The sequence below is a fragment of the Danio aesculapii genome, chromosome 9, assembly GCF_903798145.1.
Source record: "Danio aesculapii chromosome 9, fDanAes4.1, whole genome shotgun sequence".
NCBI classification, from domain to species: Eukaryota; Metazoa; Chordata; class Actinopteri; order Cypriniformes; family Danionidae; genus Danio; species Danio aesculapii.
Window position 1 is genome coordinate 14,801,795 of NC_079443.1, and position 19,519 is coordinate 14,821,313.

At 36.1% G+C, this 19,519-nt stretch overlaps 1 protein-coding gene across 1 annotated transcript in view; it reads right to left on the reverse strand.

The window, feature by feature from the left end:
* Positions 1-19,519, reverse strand: part of vwa8 (von Willebrand factor A domain containing 8) — a 241,414-nt gene that overhangs the window by 161,343 nt on the left and 60,552 nt on the right. Inside the window, exons 19-22 of the mRNA XM_056464990.1 lie at positions 18,604-18,710; positions 5,311-5,382; positions 3,407-3,483; positions 147-222 (exon numbers count right to left, since the gene is read on the reverse strand). Coding sequence (XP_056320965.1) covers positions 147-222; positions 3,407-3,483; positions 5,311-5,382; positions 18,604-18,710 — 332 coding nt within the window. The remainder of the gene's footprint in view (positions 1-146; positions 223-3,406; positions 3,484-5,310; positions 5,383-18,603; positions 18,711-19,519) is intronic.

Genomic DNA, 19,519 nt, shown 5'->3' on the forward strand with positions numbered 1-19,519 from the left:
ATATGAAAATCATTTTAGAGAACGCTCAGCCCCCAAAAATGTGAAAACCCCCATTTTTAGAATAAAGAGTCTTTGACAGAAAGTGCAAATCTATGTGTGTGTGTAGGCAGATCCCTAGAGCTGTGATGTCAGAGGTGAATACTGACCAATGGAGAGTCTTCGTAGATGATGATTCCATCTCTCACTGAGGGCTGCAGGGTTAAGGTTTGGACTGTAGTGTCTCTGTTGGAGGACAAGAAAAGAGTTTTATTACTGTGTTTGTCATTAAACATGTATGTGAATGGTGACTTTGTTCGCAGTTAACATCTCCAGAGAATGAGATGTTGTGGATTCATATTCATAAGTAAACCGACCTAAATTCAGTGTGATGGACAGAGCGCTCTCAAGTTCCTGTGCAGGTTTGAAAATGTGACCCATATCTCTATGGATTTAGAGGACGGGAGAATCCCTGAAGTGATTACTTTAGTCTAATTTAAGACTTCCATAATCGCTAACCGGGCCATAATGCAATCGAGTTTGACTTTGGTTTAACTTTCAAGAAGAAACTTTCAAGATGACATCAACCTTTTAACCTCATAGAAGGGTGACATCTTATAACAGAATTCCAAATTATTGATCCTGTGCCTAGACAAGGATCAGATTACACTAACAAATCAGGCTACCCTAACAACGAACAAAATTGGCAGAATAGTTCACCTAAAAATGAATTACTCTCATTTAGTTTCAAACCACTGAGAATTATGTTCTTCTTCGGAAGGCAAGCTAAGATATTTTAGATGAAACCTGAGAGCTCTCAAAAACCCTCATTAGACAGCAATGGTCATGAGATATTCAAAGTCCAGAAAATGAACCAAAAACATTGTCAAAACATTCTGTAGGTCTGTAAACAGCTGTAATTTCCAAAAACGAAGCTCCAAGAACAATTTTGTACACCAAAAAACCTGTAAAAACAATGACTTATGTTCTCTGCATCAGATTATGCATTCACTAAAGGTAATACAAGGCTTGCATGTTGTAATGACATATGATTCTAATGGCAATACGTACTGCTTATGGTAAACGAGGACCCTGAACTGATGCATAAGAACAGAAAAGTTTTTTGGCAAACAATGTTTTTTTTTTTTTTTTTTACAGATTCAGTCACACAAAAAATACATTATAATTTGAAAGGCATCTGCGTTTATGTTAATCTGTTTCTCATTATTGTGAGGCCTCCATAATCTGAGAAGCTTTGTTCTATGCAACTGTCGCCACTGGCTTGCTTGGTTGGGACTTCTGGAGCTGCACATCGATGGATTTGCTTTTTTAGTGTTTGAACTCTCAGCACTGAAAATTAAACCTCACTGAACTGAACTAAACTGAAATTCAACACTGAAAACTGGACTGACAGTTTCAATTTACCACAACTTCTATGTTAAGCTGCTTTGACACAATCTACATTGTAAAAGTGCATAGAAATAAAGATGAATTGATTTGAATTGCAGTTGAACTACTGAAGTCACATGGAATGTTCTGGACTTTGAACATCTCGTGACCATTGGTGTATATGTAGAAAAAGAGTGCTCTTAGATTGCATCTAAAATATCTTAACTTGTGATTCGAACATGAACGAAGGTCTCAGGGGATTAAAAAAACATGAGGGTGAGTAATTAATAAAATAATTTTAGTTTTTAAGAATTTTAAAAACAGTACAGTTCAAAACTGTGAGGGGTCCTTTTTTTTAGACAGGAAATTGCATTAAATATCATGTTAAAGCTGTATTTTAAACATGAGTCTTCAATGTGACTTTCTAATATGCTGATTTAGATTTTGCTACACAATAAACACTTATTATTAGTAGAAATAATCAAGACATGGCTGCTTATTTTTGTGGAAATACACACAGTCAAGCCTGAAGTTATTCACACCCCTTGCAAATTCTGACTTAAAGGTTTTGTTCAAATGTAAATAAAGGCTGAGAATTTTTTTTTCCACAGTTATGCCTCTTGTACTCTGTTTTATTATATTTTGGCAGATGCCTGTATCATTTCTGGTAAAAAACACAACTTGCTGATTGAATAAAATTAACTTTGAGTTAGAATTTGTCTGTCTCAATATAAAATATCTTCAGGCTTGACTGTATATAAATATGTTAATAAAACATTTCATCAATTTCATTAACGCTTGCTCAACAAAAATATGAATTTCAGAATAAAGTACTTACTGACCCCAAACTTTGAACAACACTTGTTTGATATCCTTGTAATAAGTTATGTGAATATACATACTAAAAACACAAAGATATTTTAAAAACTGTGGATGACATCACATTGTCCTATTTTGATTCCTTTTACAGCAGTAATGTACATGAGACGTCCCATCTTCAACATATTGCAGAATCACGTCACATAAATTGCATTTATCCGTTTTTAAAATGTAATCTGCGTTATGCTAATTTACATACTGATCACATCAAATATATTTTACAAGAGGGAAGATTTATAAAGGCCTGGACGGGGAACTGAGGAATATCTCCAGCTTTAGGATCACGTTTTGCTCTCTGACCTTAAGTTTTTTCAGCATTCCTTTTCAACACACTCACGTTTGTTAGGATCAAAACTCATAAGTGTGTCAGAATAAGGTTTAAATGAGTAAATGAAGGCAAAACTGCTTCTTTAAAGAGACAGTTCATCGAAAAAGGGAATATTTCTTCACCATTTCCTCACACTCAAGTGGTTTTAAATTGATTAATTTGTTTTCCCTGTTGAACACAAAATAATATATTCTAAAGAATATATATTTTTAAAAAGCTGCCATTAACATCCATTGTAAAAACAATTACTTTTGAAGTCAATGGCAGTTTTCGTCAGTATATCATCCTTTGTGTTGAACAGAACAAAAAAAAAAAAAACATTCAAACAGCTTCAGAACAACTGAAGGATCAGTAAATGATCACAGATTTTCTTTTTTTGAGTGAACTGTCCTCTAATTGTAGTTCTTCAAAGGCAAAAGTACAACTTAAAAGTTCCCTCTGCCCTGTCGACAGGTGTCCTAATTTTCGCAGGATTAAAATAGCTTACTTGAGCCTCAGAGCGAAGATCTTTTTTTATTTTCAGGCACTCTAGTGAATCTACAACAGGAAGTTTCTCCTTCAAATAGAAAACAACCTTATGATGCACCCGTGTTCAGATGTTTCTCTTTCTGATACATTAAAGTGTCCTCTTCTTTTCTTTAGCTTTATTCATACCAAGGTTTCATTAGTTATTCTGGCACGAAAAAAAAAAAGCTGGATGTGATGTCAGCGGATATGGGTCATTCCCAGTGTGGCCTCGTAACCAGTTTCTAATTGAGTCTACAAGTGAGTAGTTTCTGATAATAGGTGTTTCTCTCTAAGGCGGTTTTATTTGAGGAGATCTCAAGGGTTTACCTGTGGAGCTGAAGATATTCTCTCGGCCTGTTCATAAGATGCAGGAATCGATCAACAATCTTGTTTTTCCCAACACCCTGTGAAGAGATTAAAAGACAAAATCACCTACAAATGAAAATATCAGGCCATCATACTCATCCCCACGTCTTTCTGAATAGTATTTAAAAAAATAAAACTGGGTCAAGCATAAAAGAGATGCAAGGCTGAACAGCAGGATAATGATTAAGAGGTTAGTGTTATGTTATGTTAAAAACATAACAAAAATAGCCTATATTAGTCATAAGTAGGCCCACACAGAATCAGCGCCAACACAAATCCACAAAAACTTCCGTGGACTCTTTTTTTTTTTTTTTCATTTTTAGCCCATCATTGAATTTCAGTCAGGTCATAAATATTAGGACATCGACACAATTATAACATTTCTGGCTCTATGCAACAACACAATGGATTTGAAATAAAAAAAAAACAATATGTGGTTGAACTGCAGACTGTCAGCTTTAATTTGAGGGTATTTACATCAAAATCAGGTGTAGGAACGGTGTAGGAATTACAATAGTTTGCATATGTGCCTCCAACTTGTTAAGGAACCAAAAGTTTTTTTTAATATATGGTTGCAAATCCTTTGCAGTCAATTACAGCCTAAAGTCTGAAACGCATAGACATCACCAGAAGCTGGGTTTCATCCCGGGTGATGCTCTGTCAGGCCTCTACTGCAACTGTCGCACAAAAAACGTGATTCACATGAAAGACGCAATTCGCACACAAGAAGAGGAACGAGGAGCATTTTTGTGCAATTGATGTGCTTACCGTGCGTTTTGCACGAATAGCTCGATTTGGAAAATCTGAACTTAAGCAGACATTCGCGCCGCATTAATGAGCTTTGTCTTGTAGGGGTGTGATTATGACGTAGTGCCTGTTGTTGGTATCCTGGGGGTAAATCCTCCCCGAACAACAGTTCATCAAACTGGGCTCTGCTCAGTCGGAAGCACCGCTGAAAGTTTCCATCATCTAAGTACAGTGGAGGAGTAGGAGGAGGAGTTTATGAACTCACAGAGTTGGGTGCACCTCTAAATGGATCTAGTGGACTCAAGACATGGCTCCAACTGAATCAACACAGTTTTTTAGCCTTCCTAAAGCACATAAACACAGCTATTCTCTCAATAAAATCCATGTTAGCCATTTAGCAACGAAGCTAGAGTCACCAGGTAGACAGAAGCATCACCCATGATGCGAATTTGTGTTTATTGTAAAGTGAATCTGATGTGCAAATGAAGCGGATTTGACACACGAATGAAGCGAGTAAACTCAGTGTTCAAAGCGTCTATTTACACGTAAATAGCACAATTTATTTGCTGGTTTCACGTCTAGTGTGAACACAGCATTTGGTTGCTTTTGCAACATTCCTTCATGTTGTTCCAACACAAATAGATCATATTAACTTAATTGTTTTTTAATTTTGTTGTCCCAAAACTCATGAATTGTGTTGATTTAGCTAATTTTAAATAAGCAGTTAGAACAAGCAGTAAAAAGTGTTTACTGAAAAATTTCAAAGCAAAGGGTTTACTTATTATTTTTCTTTTTAAGCAAAGTCAACTAATGGCTTTTTCTAGTCTATGTGTCAAATCAATCAGTCTTCTTTTGTAAACTGAAGTGACAGCAGTCAGGACGCCCACTCCGTTTCCCTCAGGTGTGTACTGTAGTAGTGAGCGTGTGAGTTTGTGTCTGCCGTCGGGCACATTCAGCTCTAGTTTCGCCTGTAGCTGGTGGACAGCTGTGCTTGATGGCAGGACACCACTGCTCTGGGCTACTGTGCTGTACTGTACGTCTGTTCAGTTCTCAGTATGTGATTGGACAGACAGATGCCTCTACAGACTGTCATCGCGGGCATGGGAATCCTCAATTACCTGGTTCCCCACGAGAAGCAGGTGTTCCCCCAACAGGAAGTCCTTCAGCATGTCCTGCATGACCATCATATGCTGTAAAAATAAAAAAAGATGAATATATATTTTATAATGAAGTCAGTTGTGGAATATGAAAATGATGGAAATTATTATGTGAAATGATCATTGTGGAAATGAAAGGTTACAGCTGTTTATGGCTTGATTTGCATGACTATAACAGGTGTGTTTTTTAAAAATCAATATTAGCCCAAAGTATACAGTATAGTGCAAGTATAAAACATACAGCCCAAAACGTCTTCTTTCCAAAGATACATGAAATGTGAACTTAGCCCAATTTATTCAGCAACGGTTACCAGTTTAGTTTGGGAAGGTCATTTAAGAGAAAGTGCCTCTGACTGTGTGGGAGAGAAGGACACAGATATAGTCTCGGAAAACTTTTTTGCAGGAATCTCATTTTGCATGCCATCTTCATTACATTAGAAGAATAAGAACTCAAGAGAGACTTGCTTTTCAAGGCATATTTTTTTCTAGGTTATTACATGACTGATTTCATGTGTTTGTATATGGAAAAACAAATATTGAACAGTAATTTTTTTTCTCATTACTTGTAACCAATTATAAGAATTATAGTGTATAACTTTTGATTTTTTTTTGCATGAAACTTTCTAGATGGATCATAATAAAGTGTCTTCTTTCCAATGATACCTAATTTTTGCTTGTCGCTTGGGTCAAGAACTGTTACTATTTAAATTTAGGTATGTGTAAATCCCTACGTGTAAAAGAGTGTGTGCTGGCTAACATGAATGGAAAATGAAAATTGTCAAACAGAGTATATGCAGGAATCCTAAAGATAATTTCAATACCTTTTTAAGACTTTTTAAAGACCTTCTCAGAATATTTTAAGACCTCATCGCCACTTACCAAGTTGTAATCAGTATCAAACCTTTCGCTTAATAAACAGTTGTTAATAAACAGTAGTAGTTAAATAAATCAACAGAGCACAATCATGCAACAGAACTCAGATAAGCTTGGAAGAAACAAAGCTTGAAAGAATAAATTACATGGCTGTTTTCAGCGACAGGTTTCAGCCACTGTTTAAACTCGTCTTTCTCCAACCAGGAGTACACAAACTTGCATTATCCCATTTTGCCGACTGTTTCGCTCAATGCCAGGGCTATTCAATTAGTTTGTCATGGGGGCCAGTTCATGAAAAGCATCCTAAATGAGGGGCTGGAGAGATAGGACTTGCAATGCAAGTGATGACACAACAGCATATTAGAGCCCATATGTTGTATTTTTGCTCCTTAAGACACCCTTGTTGTATTTTTCTACATTAAAATGTTAATATATTGTATTTTGAAACTACATAACATCACTGGATTGTACAATAGACTTTTTTTTACAAACATATTTAAATGTTGTATTTCAAAGCACAACAAAAGCAGTGCATTGCTTAAGTAGGCTTCTTCTTCATTCAGACACATTCATATGTTATGTTTTGAACTGCATAACAATTATAGATGCAACAATTATAGATTTTGGTTGCATGATTAGTCTGAAGAATAATCATGGTTTAACGGTTATCACGTCTAATGTAAATTTACACTTTATGTTAGGCAAGTATTTAAATGAACGGTTGTTATCATCTGTGTTCATACATATATAATCATTTTAATGATTTGTAATAATTTGACTAACGTATTTTTTGTTTACTGTACATTGCACTGAAAGCCATAATCCGCTTGCGCACGCATATTTGCATATATTCTAATATTGGAAATAACAAACTTGCATGCGGAAAAGACACGATATGTGAACGGCCCGCTGCTATAGTTAATCCAGTGTGCGTGCGTATTAGCCTTGGTGTAGCTATAAGCTCAGAACTTTAAACTAGCGCACAGGTGGCATAACTTTGTTTAGTATCAGCAGTTTCGTTCCATGCAAGAAAAACGCGGCATTGAGAAGCCTTTAAGTATCCAAATGTTTTCAGCTGCTCGCGCCACTCGCTTAACGTCAGGTGACTCCTGCCTTCAACTGCAGCTTTTGCTGTATTGAACAGACGCACATCACTTCATAACTATAGTGGCTGTTTTTTGACTGAACTAAATTTATTTTTGATGTCTTGGTCACTCTATTTGGAGGGCTGGAACAAATTGCCAATTGAATAGCCCTGCTCTATGGTTTCGCTACATGTTTTTTAATGTAGAGTTAATGTTTAACAAATAATGATTTCACTATTTACTAATGCTTAATAAATGGTTCATAGTGTGTAGTTATAAAGTGTTACTCATTTTTCCAGTAATATCAAATGTGAAAAAAGACTGTTGTGCTGCCTAATATTTTTTTGAAAAATTACCATATATATTATTATACTGTACCATATATATCTCAAATTGTTATTTAGAACATGTTCATTAGCAGGTTTATATGCCAGTCAAGTGCTGCTGTCATTTACAATTCAAAGGTAAATATTATTAGCCCCCTTAATGAATAATTTTATCAGTTGGTTACAGAACAAACCACCTAATTAACCTAGTTAAGCCTTTAAATTGTATTTTATCACTGAATCTTACAAACTAGTTAAATACCATGTACTATCAACATGGCAGAGATGGAAGAAATCAGTCATTACAGTTATTAGGTTTAAAAATGTTGAAAAAAAAACTTTTCTCCATTAAACAGAAATATTTGAAAAATAATTCAAATTTCTAATAATGCTAATAATTTTCTCTTCAACTGTAAGCAAAAGCTAAAATTCTTATAAATGCATTCACTTTTTGATTTACATGGTGTAATACAGTAGCTTACCATGGGAAAAAGCAACAAACTTAACAGAATTAAAGCTTTTTTTTAAGCCGTCTCACAACTTTTGTGGTCTACCATATGTCATATGGCCAGATCCATCTCAGATTTCTCACGAAAATACATTAAATGTGAAAAAAGCTAAAACACCAAAATCAATAATGTCTAAAAAGATCACTTATATTTTACAGAAACACAAACTGAAGCTGGTTCAGGTCTAATTAAACGCACAATGTTTTTTTTTTTTTTTTTTACAATGATAAGGACACAAGGATGATGCTGTTTGCATTATACAGCACAAGAGATGTGAGTGGACACAAGAGTTTGCCATATTGGGAGGGAAGCGTCCTCATTTCCGCCTCAGTGGACTACTGCACTTCTCCTTCTAGTGCTCGAAAGGCAAAAAAGCAGGTCACTGAAAAGTGGGACATGAGTAACTTTTTTCCTCCATCTCTTTCTGGGCCTCTAAAGAGAGGGAGAGGTGGCAGTGAGGGAGGAATATCTGGGTCATCCCTCGCTCTCCCCTTATATCTCTATATATCTCTGGCATGATACTATTTGAAACACATGCAATGTGGCAATGACAATAAATATTGTGGATAATACTTTACAGTTTTTTTATATCATGACATAAAGCTAAACAGATCTATCAATATATGCAACTGAAATCCAAATTATTTGATCCTGTGAATTTTTTATTCTTTATCAAACATTTACCAAATTATGTTTACCAGAGCCAGGATTTTTCACAGTATTTCCTATATATTTCATTTATATATAGCCCAATAAAGCAGCATTTTTTTTCAGTTGTCTACAGAACAAACTATTGTTACGACTTGCCTAACCAACCAAGCTAGTTAAACCTTTGAATATATATATATATAACTTATACCCTAACTTCCACCAAAAATTAGCTAATGAAATTGAGCGAATGCTTTAGGCACGTAGTACATTTTCAACAGATATTTTTGATTGAAATCAACTAAATCCCAGTGTCAGCGCATTCAGAATTAACAGTTTGTTGGCAAAAGCCTCTAAAGGCCACTTGCCTTTGTTAGCAAAAACCGGTATGTCAGAAGGCGCGAACCGAATCATGTGTTATCAATGTAGCTGATACACCGGCTTTTATAAGGAGACTGTTTTATTCCGCTTTCGATTTTGATTTTAAAAGACAGAGTTTGAAGAACTGGATGAGCCTGTTCGATTGTCAGTGAACGGCAAATGAAAACATCCCTTACTTCAAAACTCTGTGCATTATAAGAACAAGAAAACACAATGTACAGTCGGAAGTGTAACATGCATTCATAATGTTTTTTTGCGCAGAGACACTACTTTGAATGAGTCCGATTTATTATACATTAAATGGCAACTCCATTTCACGAAAGACAGAGCTAAGATGCTGTTCGTCTATTCCACATGGATTTTATGAGGATAAACAAAAGACGAAAAAGAGACCAAGACCTTGAATATGGTGAATGAATGAATGACAGCTTTTAAAATTGTCTGAGAGGCATTCCCTTTTAGCCCAGTAGGCCTACCTTGTGTTTTATTTGCTAATTTAGGCTATTTTTAAAAGATAAATATAATATATAAAACTATACATTATTTGTATTACCTCATAATACCTACATCTGACAAGCTTTGTATATTAATAGACAATGCACAGACATTGAGGTTTCCTTTTTACACTACACTATTTGAATCTACCAAGCTTAGTTTACAATGTTTGCAACGTTTACAATGTTCTACTTAGATTAAATCTAAATCCCAAATATCAGAACTGACAGCAGATAGTTAAGATTTAATTAATGTTTACCACAGGGCTTACCACAGCGGAATGAACCGCCACTTACTTGACATATTTATATATTTTTAATTTTAGGTGTTTTATGTGTGGTAAAATAATTTCTAATAGTATCTTTAGTGATTTTTCAACTAATTACATTGTCTTGTCCCAATAGGTGGATTTAGAGGTTTTTGCAAAAAAAGCACAAATGGATTTAGCTGGTTAACACAAAATAAAATCTACCTTGTTTAAAACCAAACAATTGTCTTAAGTGACAGTTTTGAAAAAAATAAAGTTATTTTATGTACTAGTTAATAACATTTTCATTATCTATAAAATGAAACTTCTGAAGCTAATCAGAGGAGCCTGATAGAAAATGCTTATTTACCAGAAAAGAGGTCTGATGGATTTAGAAGGTTTTGCATCTGAACTCAGAATATATATATATATATATATATATATATATATATATATATATATATATATATATATATATATATATATATATATATATATATATATATATATATATATACACACACACATATATATCTATATATATATCTATATCTATATATATATATATATATCTATATATATATATATATATATATATATATATCTATATATATATATATATATATATATATATATATATATATATATATATATATATATATATATATATATATATATATATATATATATATATATATGTATATCTAGGTAACTGGGTAACATTGCTATATAATATCATATTTTTAAAAAAGCAACCCTTTAATTTCAATGGGTCTTAGTACATAATGTGTCTACAGAAGGGTCAATATTTTAATTGGAAAAAAAAAAATTTTTATCTTAATTATCTGTTTTTAAACTTTATTTTATTTGCATTTTTTTTATGAGAAACTAATGCTATAATCTGAATCAATGATTTATGCTACGCTAAGCTAAAAATCAATCCGGGCAGACACGGAGATCAGCTGAATGGAATTAATAATGGATCCAAAAAAAAGTGGAGTGTTCCTTTATGATGAGTCTCCCCATGATTTATTTTGAGCAAACCTGCTGCCTTATGTTCATGTAATAACTCTTCATACTTTGAGTAACAGCCTGGATCATTGCTCCGTTGGGGCTGATCACTCTGTCAGCATAAGTGAACCACACAAGAATTAATTTTCAAGTGAGCCAAGACCATTTCTTTCAGGAGATCTCAGACTATTTTTTAAGGTCAATCTAACCTAGCTGACGGCTGTGTTCATACATGCCTAAATAAACCAAACTAAGGGTGAAAACATGTCAATTTCCAGAACAAATTTGACCCTGGACCACAAAACTCAATTTTTTATACAGCTAAAAGCTGAATGAATATTTCCATTGCTGTACTTTGTAAGACAGGACAATATTTAGCTGAGATACAACCATTTCTAAATCTGAGATCTGGGGGTTTAAAATAAATCAAAATATTCAACAAAAAATGGGTCTTTCAAGTTGTCTAAATTATGCACATTGCTAATCAATAACTGAGTTTTGTTCCCACGTTACATTAAGTGGCCTAATTAGTATGTACTTGCATCAAAATATAAATACACTGCATATACTGTTTTCATAATGTATTGCAGAACACTACTGGTGCTCTTAAAAATGGGATACAGGTATAGGGTTAGGGACAGGTTTGGTAGGTTTAAGGGTGGATTAATGTGTAAGCGGGATGGTCAAAAGAGTAATAAAAAATGTATTTCAATGCATGTGTTTAATCAATTATAAATACAATGTAAAACAGTTATTTACACAATAAGTCCCATTTAAAAAAATATTGATTTTACTGCAAGTACATATTATTTAAAGCCACAATATAAAGTGAGACCTTGATATATTTACAATAGGAAATGATAAAATATCATCATGGAATATGATCTTTACTATAATTATCTAATTATTTTTGATATCAAAGAATTACTGATAAATTTGACCCATGCAATTGCCAAACATATACTTGTGAAACATAAGACTGATGTTTTTCTGAAGATTTCTGGTTTTACTCATGTACAGTAACTGAACAAAGGTTAAAAAGTAGGTTTTTGCAGTGATGCCATAGAAAAAAAACACCAAATAACCTTTAAGTCAAACGTTATTATTAACGTTAATTTTACTACCAACATTTTTCCAACCTTGCATGGAATGGAAAGGATTTAATAGATGTTAAGTTCTGCATGAACTGGAAGTGTTTGAGACTTTTATTTCAATATGTTGATGTACTTTTAACTTAAGTGGAATACTGAGTTGGGGGAGGGGCTTTCTTTTTGCACATCATTTCTTTATATCAAACTGAAGCCTGGTTTTTACTTAACATGTCCACTAATTCGTTTGAGTGCACGCAGTGAATGTGATGGCATCGCTGTGTTTGCGGAGGTACGCTTTGAGTGCGCGCGACATCCTGAGACTTCTTTAGAAAAACTTGAGGGATAAGTTTGTTATGCAAGAAACATTCATGGATGCATTTGGGACACATCATCAGTGATGTATCCTGGGATCATTGGGTGTTTCTGGTCTCTCAACATCATACACTCTCACCCAGGTGACCCAGCCGGGGTTGATCAAGTCCCGACTTGTGTCCCAGTAGCAGTCCACGGATTTGCCCTCTTAATCCACAGCCACCTTGTGGCCTTCTCTGCGGCTTCACTTGCAGATCGAATGGCCCATTTTCTTTGCCACCCCTGTAATGCCCAAGCGACTGAGGACTTTGCAAAGTGAACGCCCTGCAAAGCCTCTACATCCTATTTCTATGGGTTCATAGAAAGTTCTCCAGCCTCTCTCCCTGCACTCCTCCACTAATTCCTAATTCCGCACTTCCTCTCATTTGCTTCCTCAATGCGCTCTTCCCAAGGCACTGTCAGCTCCAGAATAATTAGCTGTCTTGAAGCTTCTGAGATGATTGTAATGTCTGGGCGGAGTCGAGTTTTTGCGATGTGATGTTTTCCCAGATCGACCTCCAGCTGCCAGTCCGAGGCTTTGTGAAGGAGGCCTGTTGTTAATTGTGGGAGGGCCCAGGGTTTTTCTCCAACTTTAATGAAGTGGACTGCCTTCTTTGGAGCATGATGATTCTTGCTGGTGCTGATGGCTGAGGCTAAGCTCTTAGAAATTGCCTTAAGCACCTGGTCATGGCGCCAACGATAACGACCATCAGCCAGAGCCTTGGGGCAGCTGCTGAGGAGGTGTTCTAAAGAGCCTCTTCCAGAGCAAAGAAGGCAGGAAGGCGTCTCATTCTTTCCCCACACATGGAGGTTTGATGGACTTGGCAGTACATCGTAGACAGCTTGTACCAGGAAATGGACTCGCTGGAAATCTGCCTGCAAGATGTTCGCCCAGGTGATCCTACGTTGCAGTGTATTATCCCACCTAGTCCATGCTCCCTGCTGCTGGAGTCCTACCACCCTGCTGACTCTCTCTTCCTCCACACTTGCTCGAACCTTTCCCTGGAGTAGGTGGTGTCTTTCCTTGCCATGGACCTGGCTAACTAATGTCTGTGGAAAATAGCCCAAGCCCACTCTGCCTGTCGCCACAGTGCCCACCAGAGCCTTTTGTCTCAAGCGTGACTCTGCCACCTCCACTGCTTTCCCAGCATTCCATTTCCTGCCTGTCCTAACCTCAATGCAGGTTGATGACACCTTGCAGTCTCTAGAGTCCCTATACTGTAGGGCTTCTCTGGTGCATACGACTATGAATTCTTCCGTGAGGCCACTTAATGGCAGCTGCAAGGTGTTACTCATCCCGTACAGTGCAGCATTGGTAAGGCTGCGTGGAAGGCCCAACCATTTTCGAAGAAAGCCACTTATCTTCCATTCTAGGGACTCAACTGTTGACATTGGGACTGCATAGATCAGCAGAGGCCACAAAACTCTGGGCAGAATTGAGTGCTGATAGATCCAGGCTTTGAACCTACCAGGCAGGCCGGATTTGTCAACCTTCGTGAGCCAAGCTCCAAGTTATTTTTTCGACTTCTGGATGGCTGCAGAGTCTTTTAGGCTAGAGTCGAAGAGCTTGCCCAAACTCTTAACAGGTTGCTCCGTGATGGTTGGGATGACACTTCCTGAGATGATAAAATGGAACTTGTCAACCACTTTCCCCTTCTTTAGCACCACGGACCTAGACTTGGAGGGCCACCTGCTCCCTGGGGCCGTTGTTGTTGTGATGGTAAGGTCATCCATATACGCTCTAATAGGGGGCTGTCGCACACCTGACTTAGTTAAATGCCCTCTGCATTCCACTTCGGCTGACTTGACCACCATGTTCATGGCAAGAGCGAAAAGAATAACTGCAATGGTGCAGCCTGTTATTATTCCTTTCCCAATACGATGCCAGTTTGATGTTTCTGACCCAGATGTGACCCGCATAATGAAATTATTGTAGTAATCCAGAATGAGGTCCTTAATCTAACTAGGAACATGATGGCGGTGTAGAGTGAGCTCGACCAGCTTGTGGGGTATGGACCCATAGGCATTTGCCAGGTCCAACCACAAGACAACTAAGTCCCCTTAGTTCTCATGGGCCTCTCTAATGAGTTGTGTAACTACTCCAGTATGTTCTAAGCAGCCAGGCGCTCCAGGAATGCCCCCCTTCTGCACCGAAGGATCGATATAATTGTTCTTGAGGAGGAACTCTGTCAGTCTTCATGAGACGATGCTAAAAAACACTTTCCCTTCAACACATAGAGAGATGGTTCGAAACTGGTTGATGTTTTTTAAATTTTCCTCTTTAGGGATCCACACTCCCTCGGCACACCTCCACTGCTCAGTCTTGTTATAGACACCAAAACACATTTTTTGAGATGTTGACAGTCATATATGTGTCCCACGTTAAAAACACTATTAGGACACATATATCTCACCAAAAAGTGAAAATTGGTTGTTTTTGCCATTAAAACTAGACTCTTCCAGCAGGTCCTCGCATCCAATATCTCATTTGTCATGGGGGCATGCATGAAATGTTCCTGAATGAAAGTGAAAGTGCCAAACTGCAGTTTAAGTCGACAAATTAAGAATTTGGCAAATAATTATATTACTGATGTCCGTGTAAACGTAGTCACTGTTTTTCTCCCCTGTGTGTGTGTGTGTGTGTGTGTGTGTGTGTTATTTTGCCTCTGTGAAAATCAGCGCGTGCCCAAACTGAAACCCTAATTTTCATGCAAAACCCTCCCTCTTTCCTTCCCCCGACACTCCCCCCTAAACAAAGCTGGACTTATGCACTTTCTTGACTTTTTTTAAACTAGAGGTGTGAAAACACCCTGGTGAGACAGGGGTTTCTTGGCCCTCTAAAACCAAAAAGAGAGGCCATTTGAAAAAAGTGGAGACCTGGGTGGTTTTAATATTACAGAATTAGTTTTTCCATCATTCATAGGATTTAATTTAATAGTTACAAAACTAAAATGAAGTAACAAATTATTTCTTTGATAACTGGAAAATAACATTTGAACCTACCGGTCTATAATATACTGATGCCCTGTTTTTCTAGGCTTTATTGGTAATAATGGTTTATTCTTTCTATACCATGTTTTGTTGTCATTAATATTTTAATAAACTTTAAAAGGTAGAACTGTCCCAGATATGAACAAAAGCAAGTGATGCAACAAAGTTCGATTAAAAAAAATCTTATATATATATATATATTTTAAATAATAAAAATAATTTGTTTAAAAATCTTGAACGTCGGCACCAGTGGTGTAGTGGTTAGTGCGTTGACACATGCACTCTGGTGCTCACGGCGACCTGAGTTCGATTCCCGCCTCACGGTCCTATGCCGATCCTTCCCCTTTCTCTGCTCCCCATGCTTTCCTGTCAATACTCTATGCTGTCCTATACAATAAAGGTGAAAACCCCTAAAAAATAATTAATAAAAAAAAAATAAAAATCTTGAACAATATTAATGGTATGACGTAGTTCCGGAAGCTTCCTACTTCTATGTTTAACCGTCTGATTTTACAGTGGGTTTCTTTTGACTGCCCCCTGTTGTTTTAAAGAATATCACAACGGCGAACAAGTATAAAAGCCTCGTCCATTTTGTGAGGTGCACGTAGAGTCAGCAGAGATGTGCTGCCAGGCGAAAAGATAAATCAGGCTTTATGGTAGGAGGGGCATGGTTAAGAATATTGTGGCTGAAGCTGTCAAACTGACATCAACAGACTCCAACTCCAAATGCAGAAGCTCAGAATTTGATTGAAGATTACCAAAATCTTTTTTTTTTTCAGTGGATTAGGTTGCTCGGATTAATTGTTTACCTAAAGAATAACAATGTGCACTAACTAAATATACATTGTAAATTTTGATTTCACACAAACTTTAAAGAATCTTCATGGAACTACTGATGCCAACAAAGAACTTAATGTTGGAAACAGAACATGCTGGAGAAAGAAAACCTATAAATGCCTAATAATGAAAAATGTTTAGCATGGACCTGTCCAGATCATGCTGTGCTTTAATGTGTACGTGTGCTTTGGCAATGCTCTTCTGGGGGTTCTCTCTGAGATCTGACATTTGAGCAAAAGATCCAGTTGATTTATAAGGCTTAAACAGAGACAGATTGAGCTTTCCTCATTGCCAAACCGAGCTCATGTGATCATTGTTAATAAAAAAACAAGACCTGTGGGAAATGTGGTATGAATGTGCAAATACTGTATGTTATAAGTGTATGGTTTGTATCTTGGTATTTTAATCCACTTTTTTTGCAGGCAAGAGCAGAAACGGACATCTTTGAATTGTATTTATTTGGTTTCTAGTGCCATTTGTAAGGGTGCACAATACTGGGAAAATATGTGAAATGCAATGTTGTTGAGTAACTTTAATGTTGCGTTAACTATATTTCTTATGATATGACAAAAAAAATAATAATAATAATCATACCAAAATAAACAATACATATTTTCCTGAGCTAATTAAATCTAAAACAACCCCCCTCCCCACACATATATTTAGACGTTAAAACACCTAGAGTGACCAAAAACCTTGGAGGAAATTCTTATTCTTATTGGCTGTTGTCATTTTTCTCTCGTCTCCTGGTTTTCAGCTCTAGTTCCACCTAACAGCACCTACTGGTGAAATGGGGATAGAAATACTAAAGCCCACATCTGATTGGTCAGATTTGGATAAACAACCTATGCATGTATATTGCTACTATTGATACTTTTAGTGTTATCAGCAACAGTAGCGAGGGCTGAGACCCCTTTAAGGATTAAATCCTAGAATCGCCCCTTAGAAACAACAGTAAGTATGGGATAATAAACAAAAATATAATCTATAGTGAGTCAGTTGGTATTTCTGTGTGGAGTTTGCATGTTCTACCCGTGTTTGAGTGGGTTTTCCTCCAGGTGCTCCCGTTTCCCCCACAAGTCCAAAGACATGCGCTATAGGTGAATTGGGTAAAGTAAATTGTCCATAGTGTACGTGTGTGAATGTGTGTATGGGTGTTTCCCAGTGATGGGTTGCAGCTGGAAGGGCATCCGCTGCGTAAAACAAATGCTGGATAAGTTGGTGGTTCATTCCGCTGTGGCGACCCAGGATTAATAAAGGGACAAAGCCGAAAAAAAAAACAAAATGAATGAAGAACAGCTTGTAATGCTGCTAGATACTTCCACCATTCTTCCCACAATATTTTAATTTGTCTTAATTAACATTGATGATTGCCGCAAACAGTTTTACTGTCTATTTTTCTATTCATTAATAAAACAAAAGTCTCACACATAGAAAAGGAAATCAGGTAGTTTTTTTGTGTAAAACTATCATTTTGCATTGCATGTAAACTAGGAATGGGTAGATTCCCTGATTTGCTGTTTGCATTAGTACAAAAAAAGTTAACAATGCCTTTAAAAAGTGTGCATTAGATACATATTAGCATTAAAATCCAAAGCACTGTGCTTAACATTTTTGCATTGGTAAAAACAATATAAAAAATGCATGTAAATTTATTTAAATAAAACCTTATTGTAAGGGCTTGCCTTATATACAATGCTTGGCATAAATGAGCACATCACTCACAGATCCCTCTTTTAGATATTTATTTTCTATAAAATGCTTTACAATAATGCATGTGTGCATTTACAATAGATTAGTGAGTGCTAAAGCCAAAACTGGAACTAAAAATAACAAAAAGATTACAGTCCAAAAAATAGTACACCCAAATTAATATGTTTGGGAAATGTATTAAATAAAATTTATAAACAAAACAAAAAAATCCAGAGAAACAGAAAACATATACATTTGAGTTTAAATGTATTATTTTTCTATTCATAAAGATGTTAGGTGAACAAAACTTTTATTATAATGGATCTAACTGTTAAATAAAACTGTTTTGATTTAATGTAGCACAAATTATTGGCTGTGTTCACTGAGAAATGGATAAAAATATTCATTTTCAAATGGGGGGTGTACTCATTTATGTTGAGCACTAAAATAATATAATAAATAAATCATCTATTATGTATGTTTTTTTTTGTTCTTTTCATGAACATGAATGCTTTTAACATTCAACAACAACACTTAATGTTAAAATGTCTATAATGTCTAGACTTCACTTCTTTTAAATTTTTTTTGTTGTTAGAATATCTTTTAAAAGCTCTGGAGGCTGAAAGCACTGTGCTCTCTGGTCTTGTATCTCTCCTGCTCTAGGCTGTGTGCTGTGGACAATGTTTCCTGCTGGTAATGGACAGATAAGGACCTCACCTGAACGTTCTCATAAAAGAGCACATCTGGGACCTTCATCTTTTCATCTGGGCTGTACACAGGAGCTGAGACATTCCCTATGGTCAGGAGTCCATCTTTTACTGTGCCTAACAGGGGAGAGCAGAAATGAAAAGAGAAAAAGTGTAAAAAAAAAAAAAAGACCCATTGAGCCATGCCACTGACCAACTCCTGTGGAAACAGCCTCTCTTCATCATTTCCTCCCATTTACACTTTTCAGACACCACACAGTACTGTATGTCTGAAATCTAAGACTCTGGATCCCACAACGGGGGAAATGAGACAAAAATATCAGGGCAGATGAAAATTACTGTGAACGTCTGAGCCACAGCCATTTTTATTTATCAGTGGGTGAGACATTGGTCAAACATTTAAGCAACAAAAGGTCAAAAATACAGATTTTCTGGTCAACGTAATGTGCTGTTTAATTTTTACTCCAAGTGCTAGTAGTCACTAAAATATTTTCCGGCAACACTTTACAATAAGATTCATGTTAGTTAATGCATTCACTAAAATGAATAAACGGTGAACAATTTATTATGGTATTTAAGTTTGGTAAAACTAGCTAATACTAGTTTAAACTAGGAAATACAGTTGTTCATTGGTAGTTCACAGTGCATTAACTAATATTAACAAGCATGAATGTGGATCTTAAAGAGCCCCTATTATGGGTTTTTGAAAATCCATTCTATGCAGTGTGCAACACAGCTCTAATTGAATGAAAACATCCAGCTGAGGGTTAAATCTAAAAACGCACAAAAAAGATTTGACTCAAGTCGTTTAAATCATTGATTCTCAAAGAGTTGGCCTCAGCCATCCTGCAGGTGGGCTGCAATATATTATAATATAATTTTTGGATTTCATTATTAATATGCTATATTAAATTATTGAAGTAATG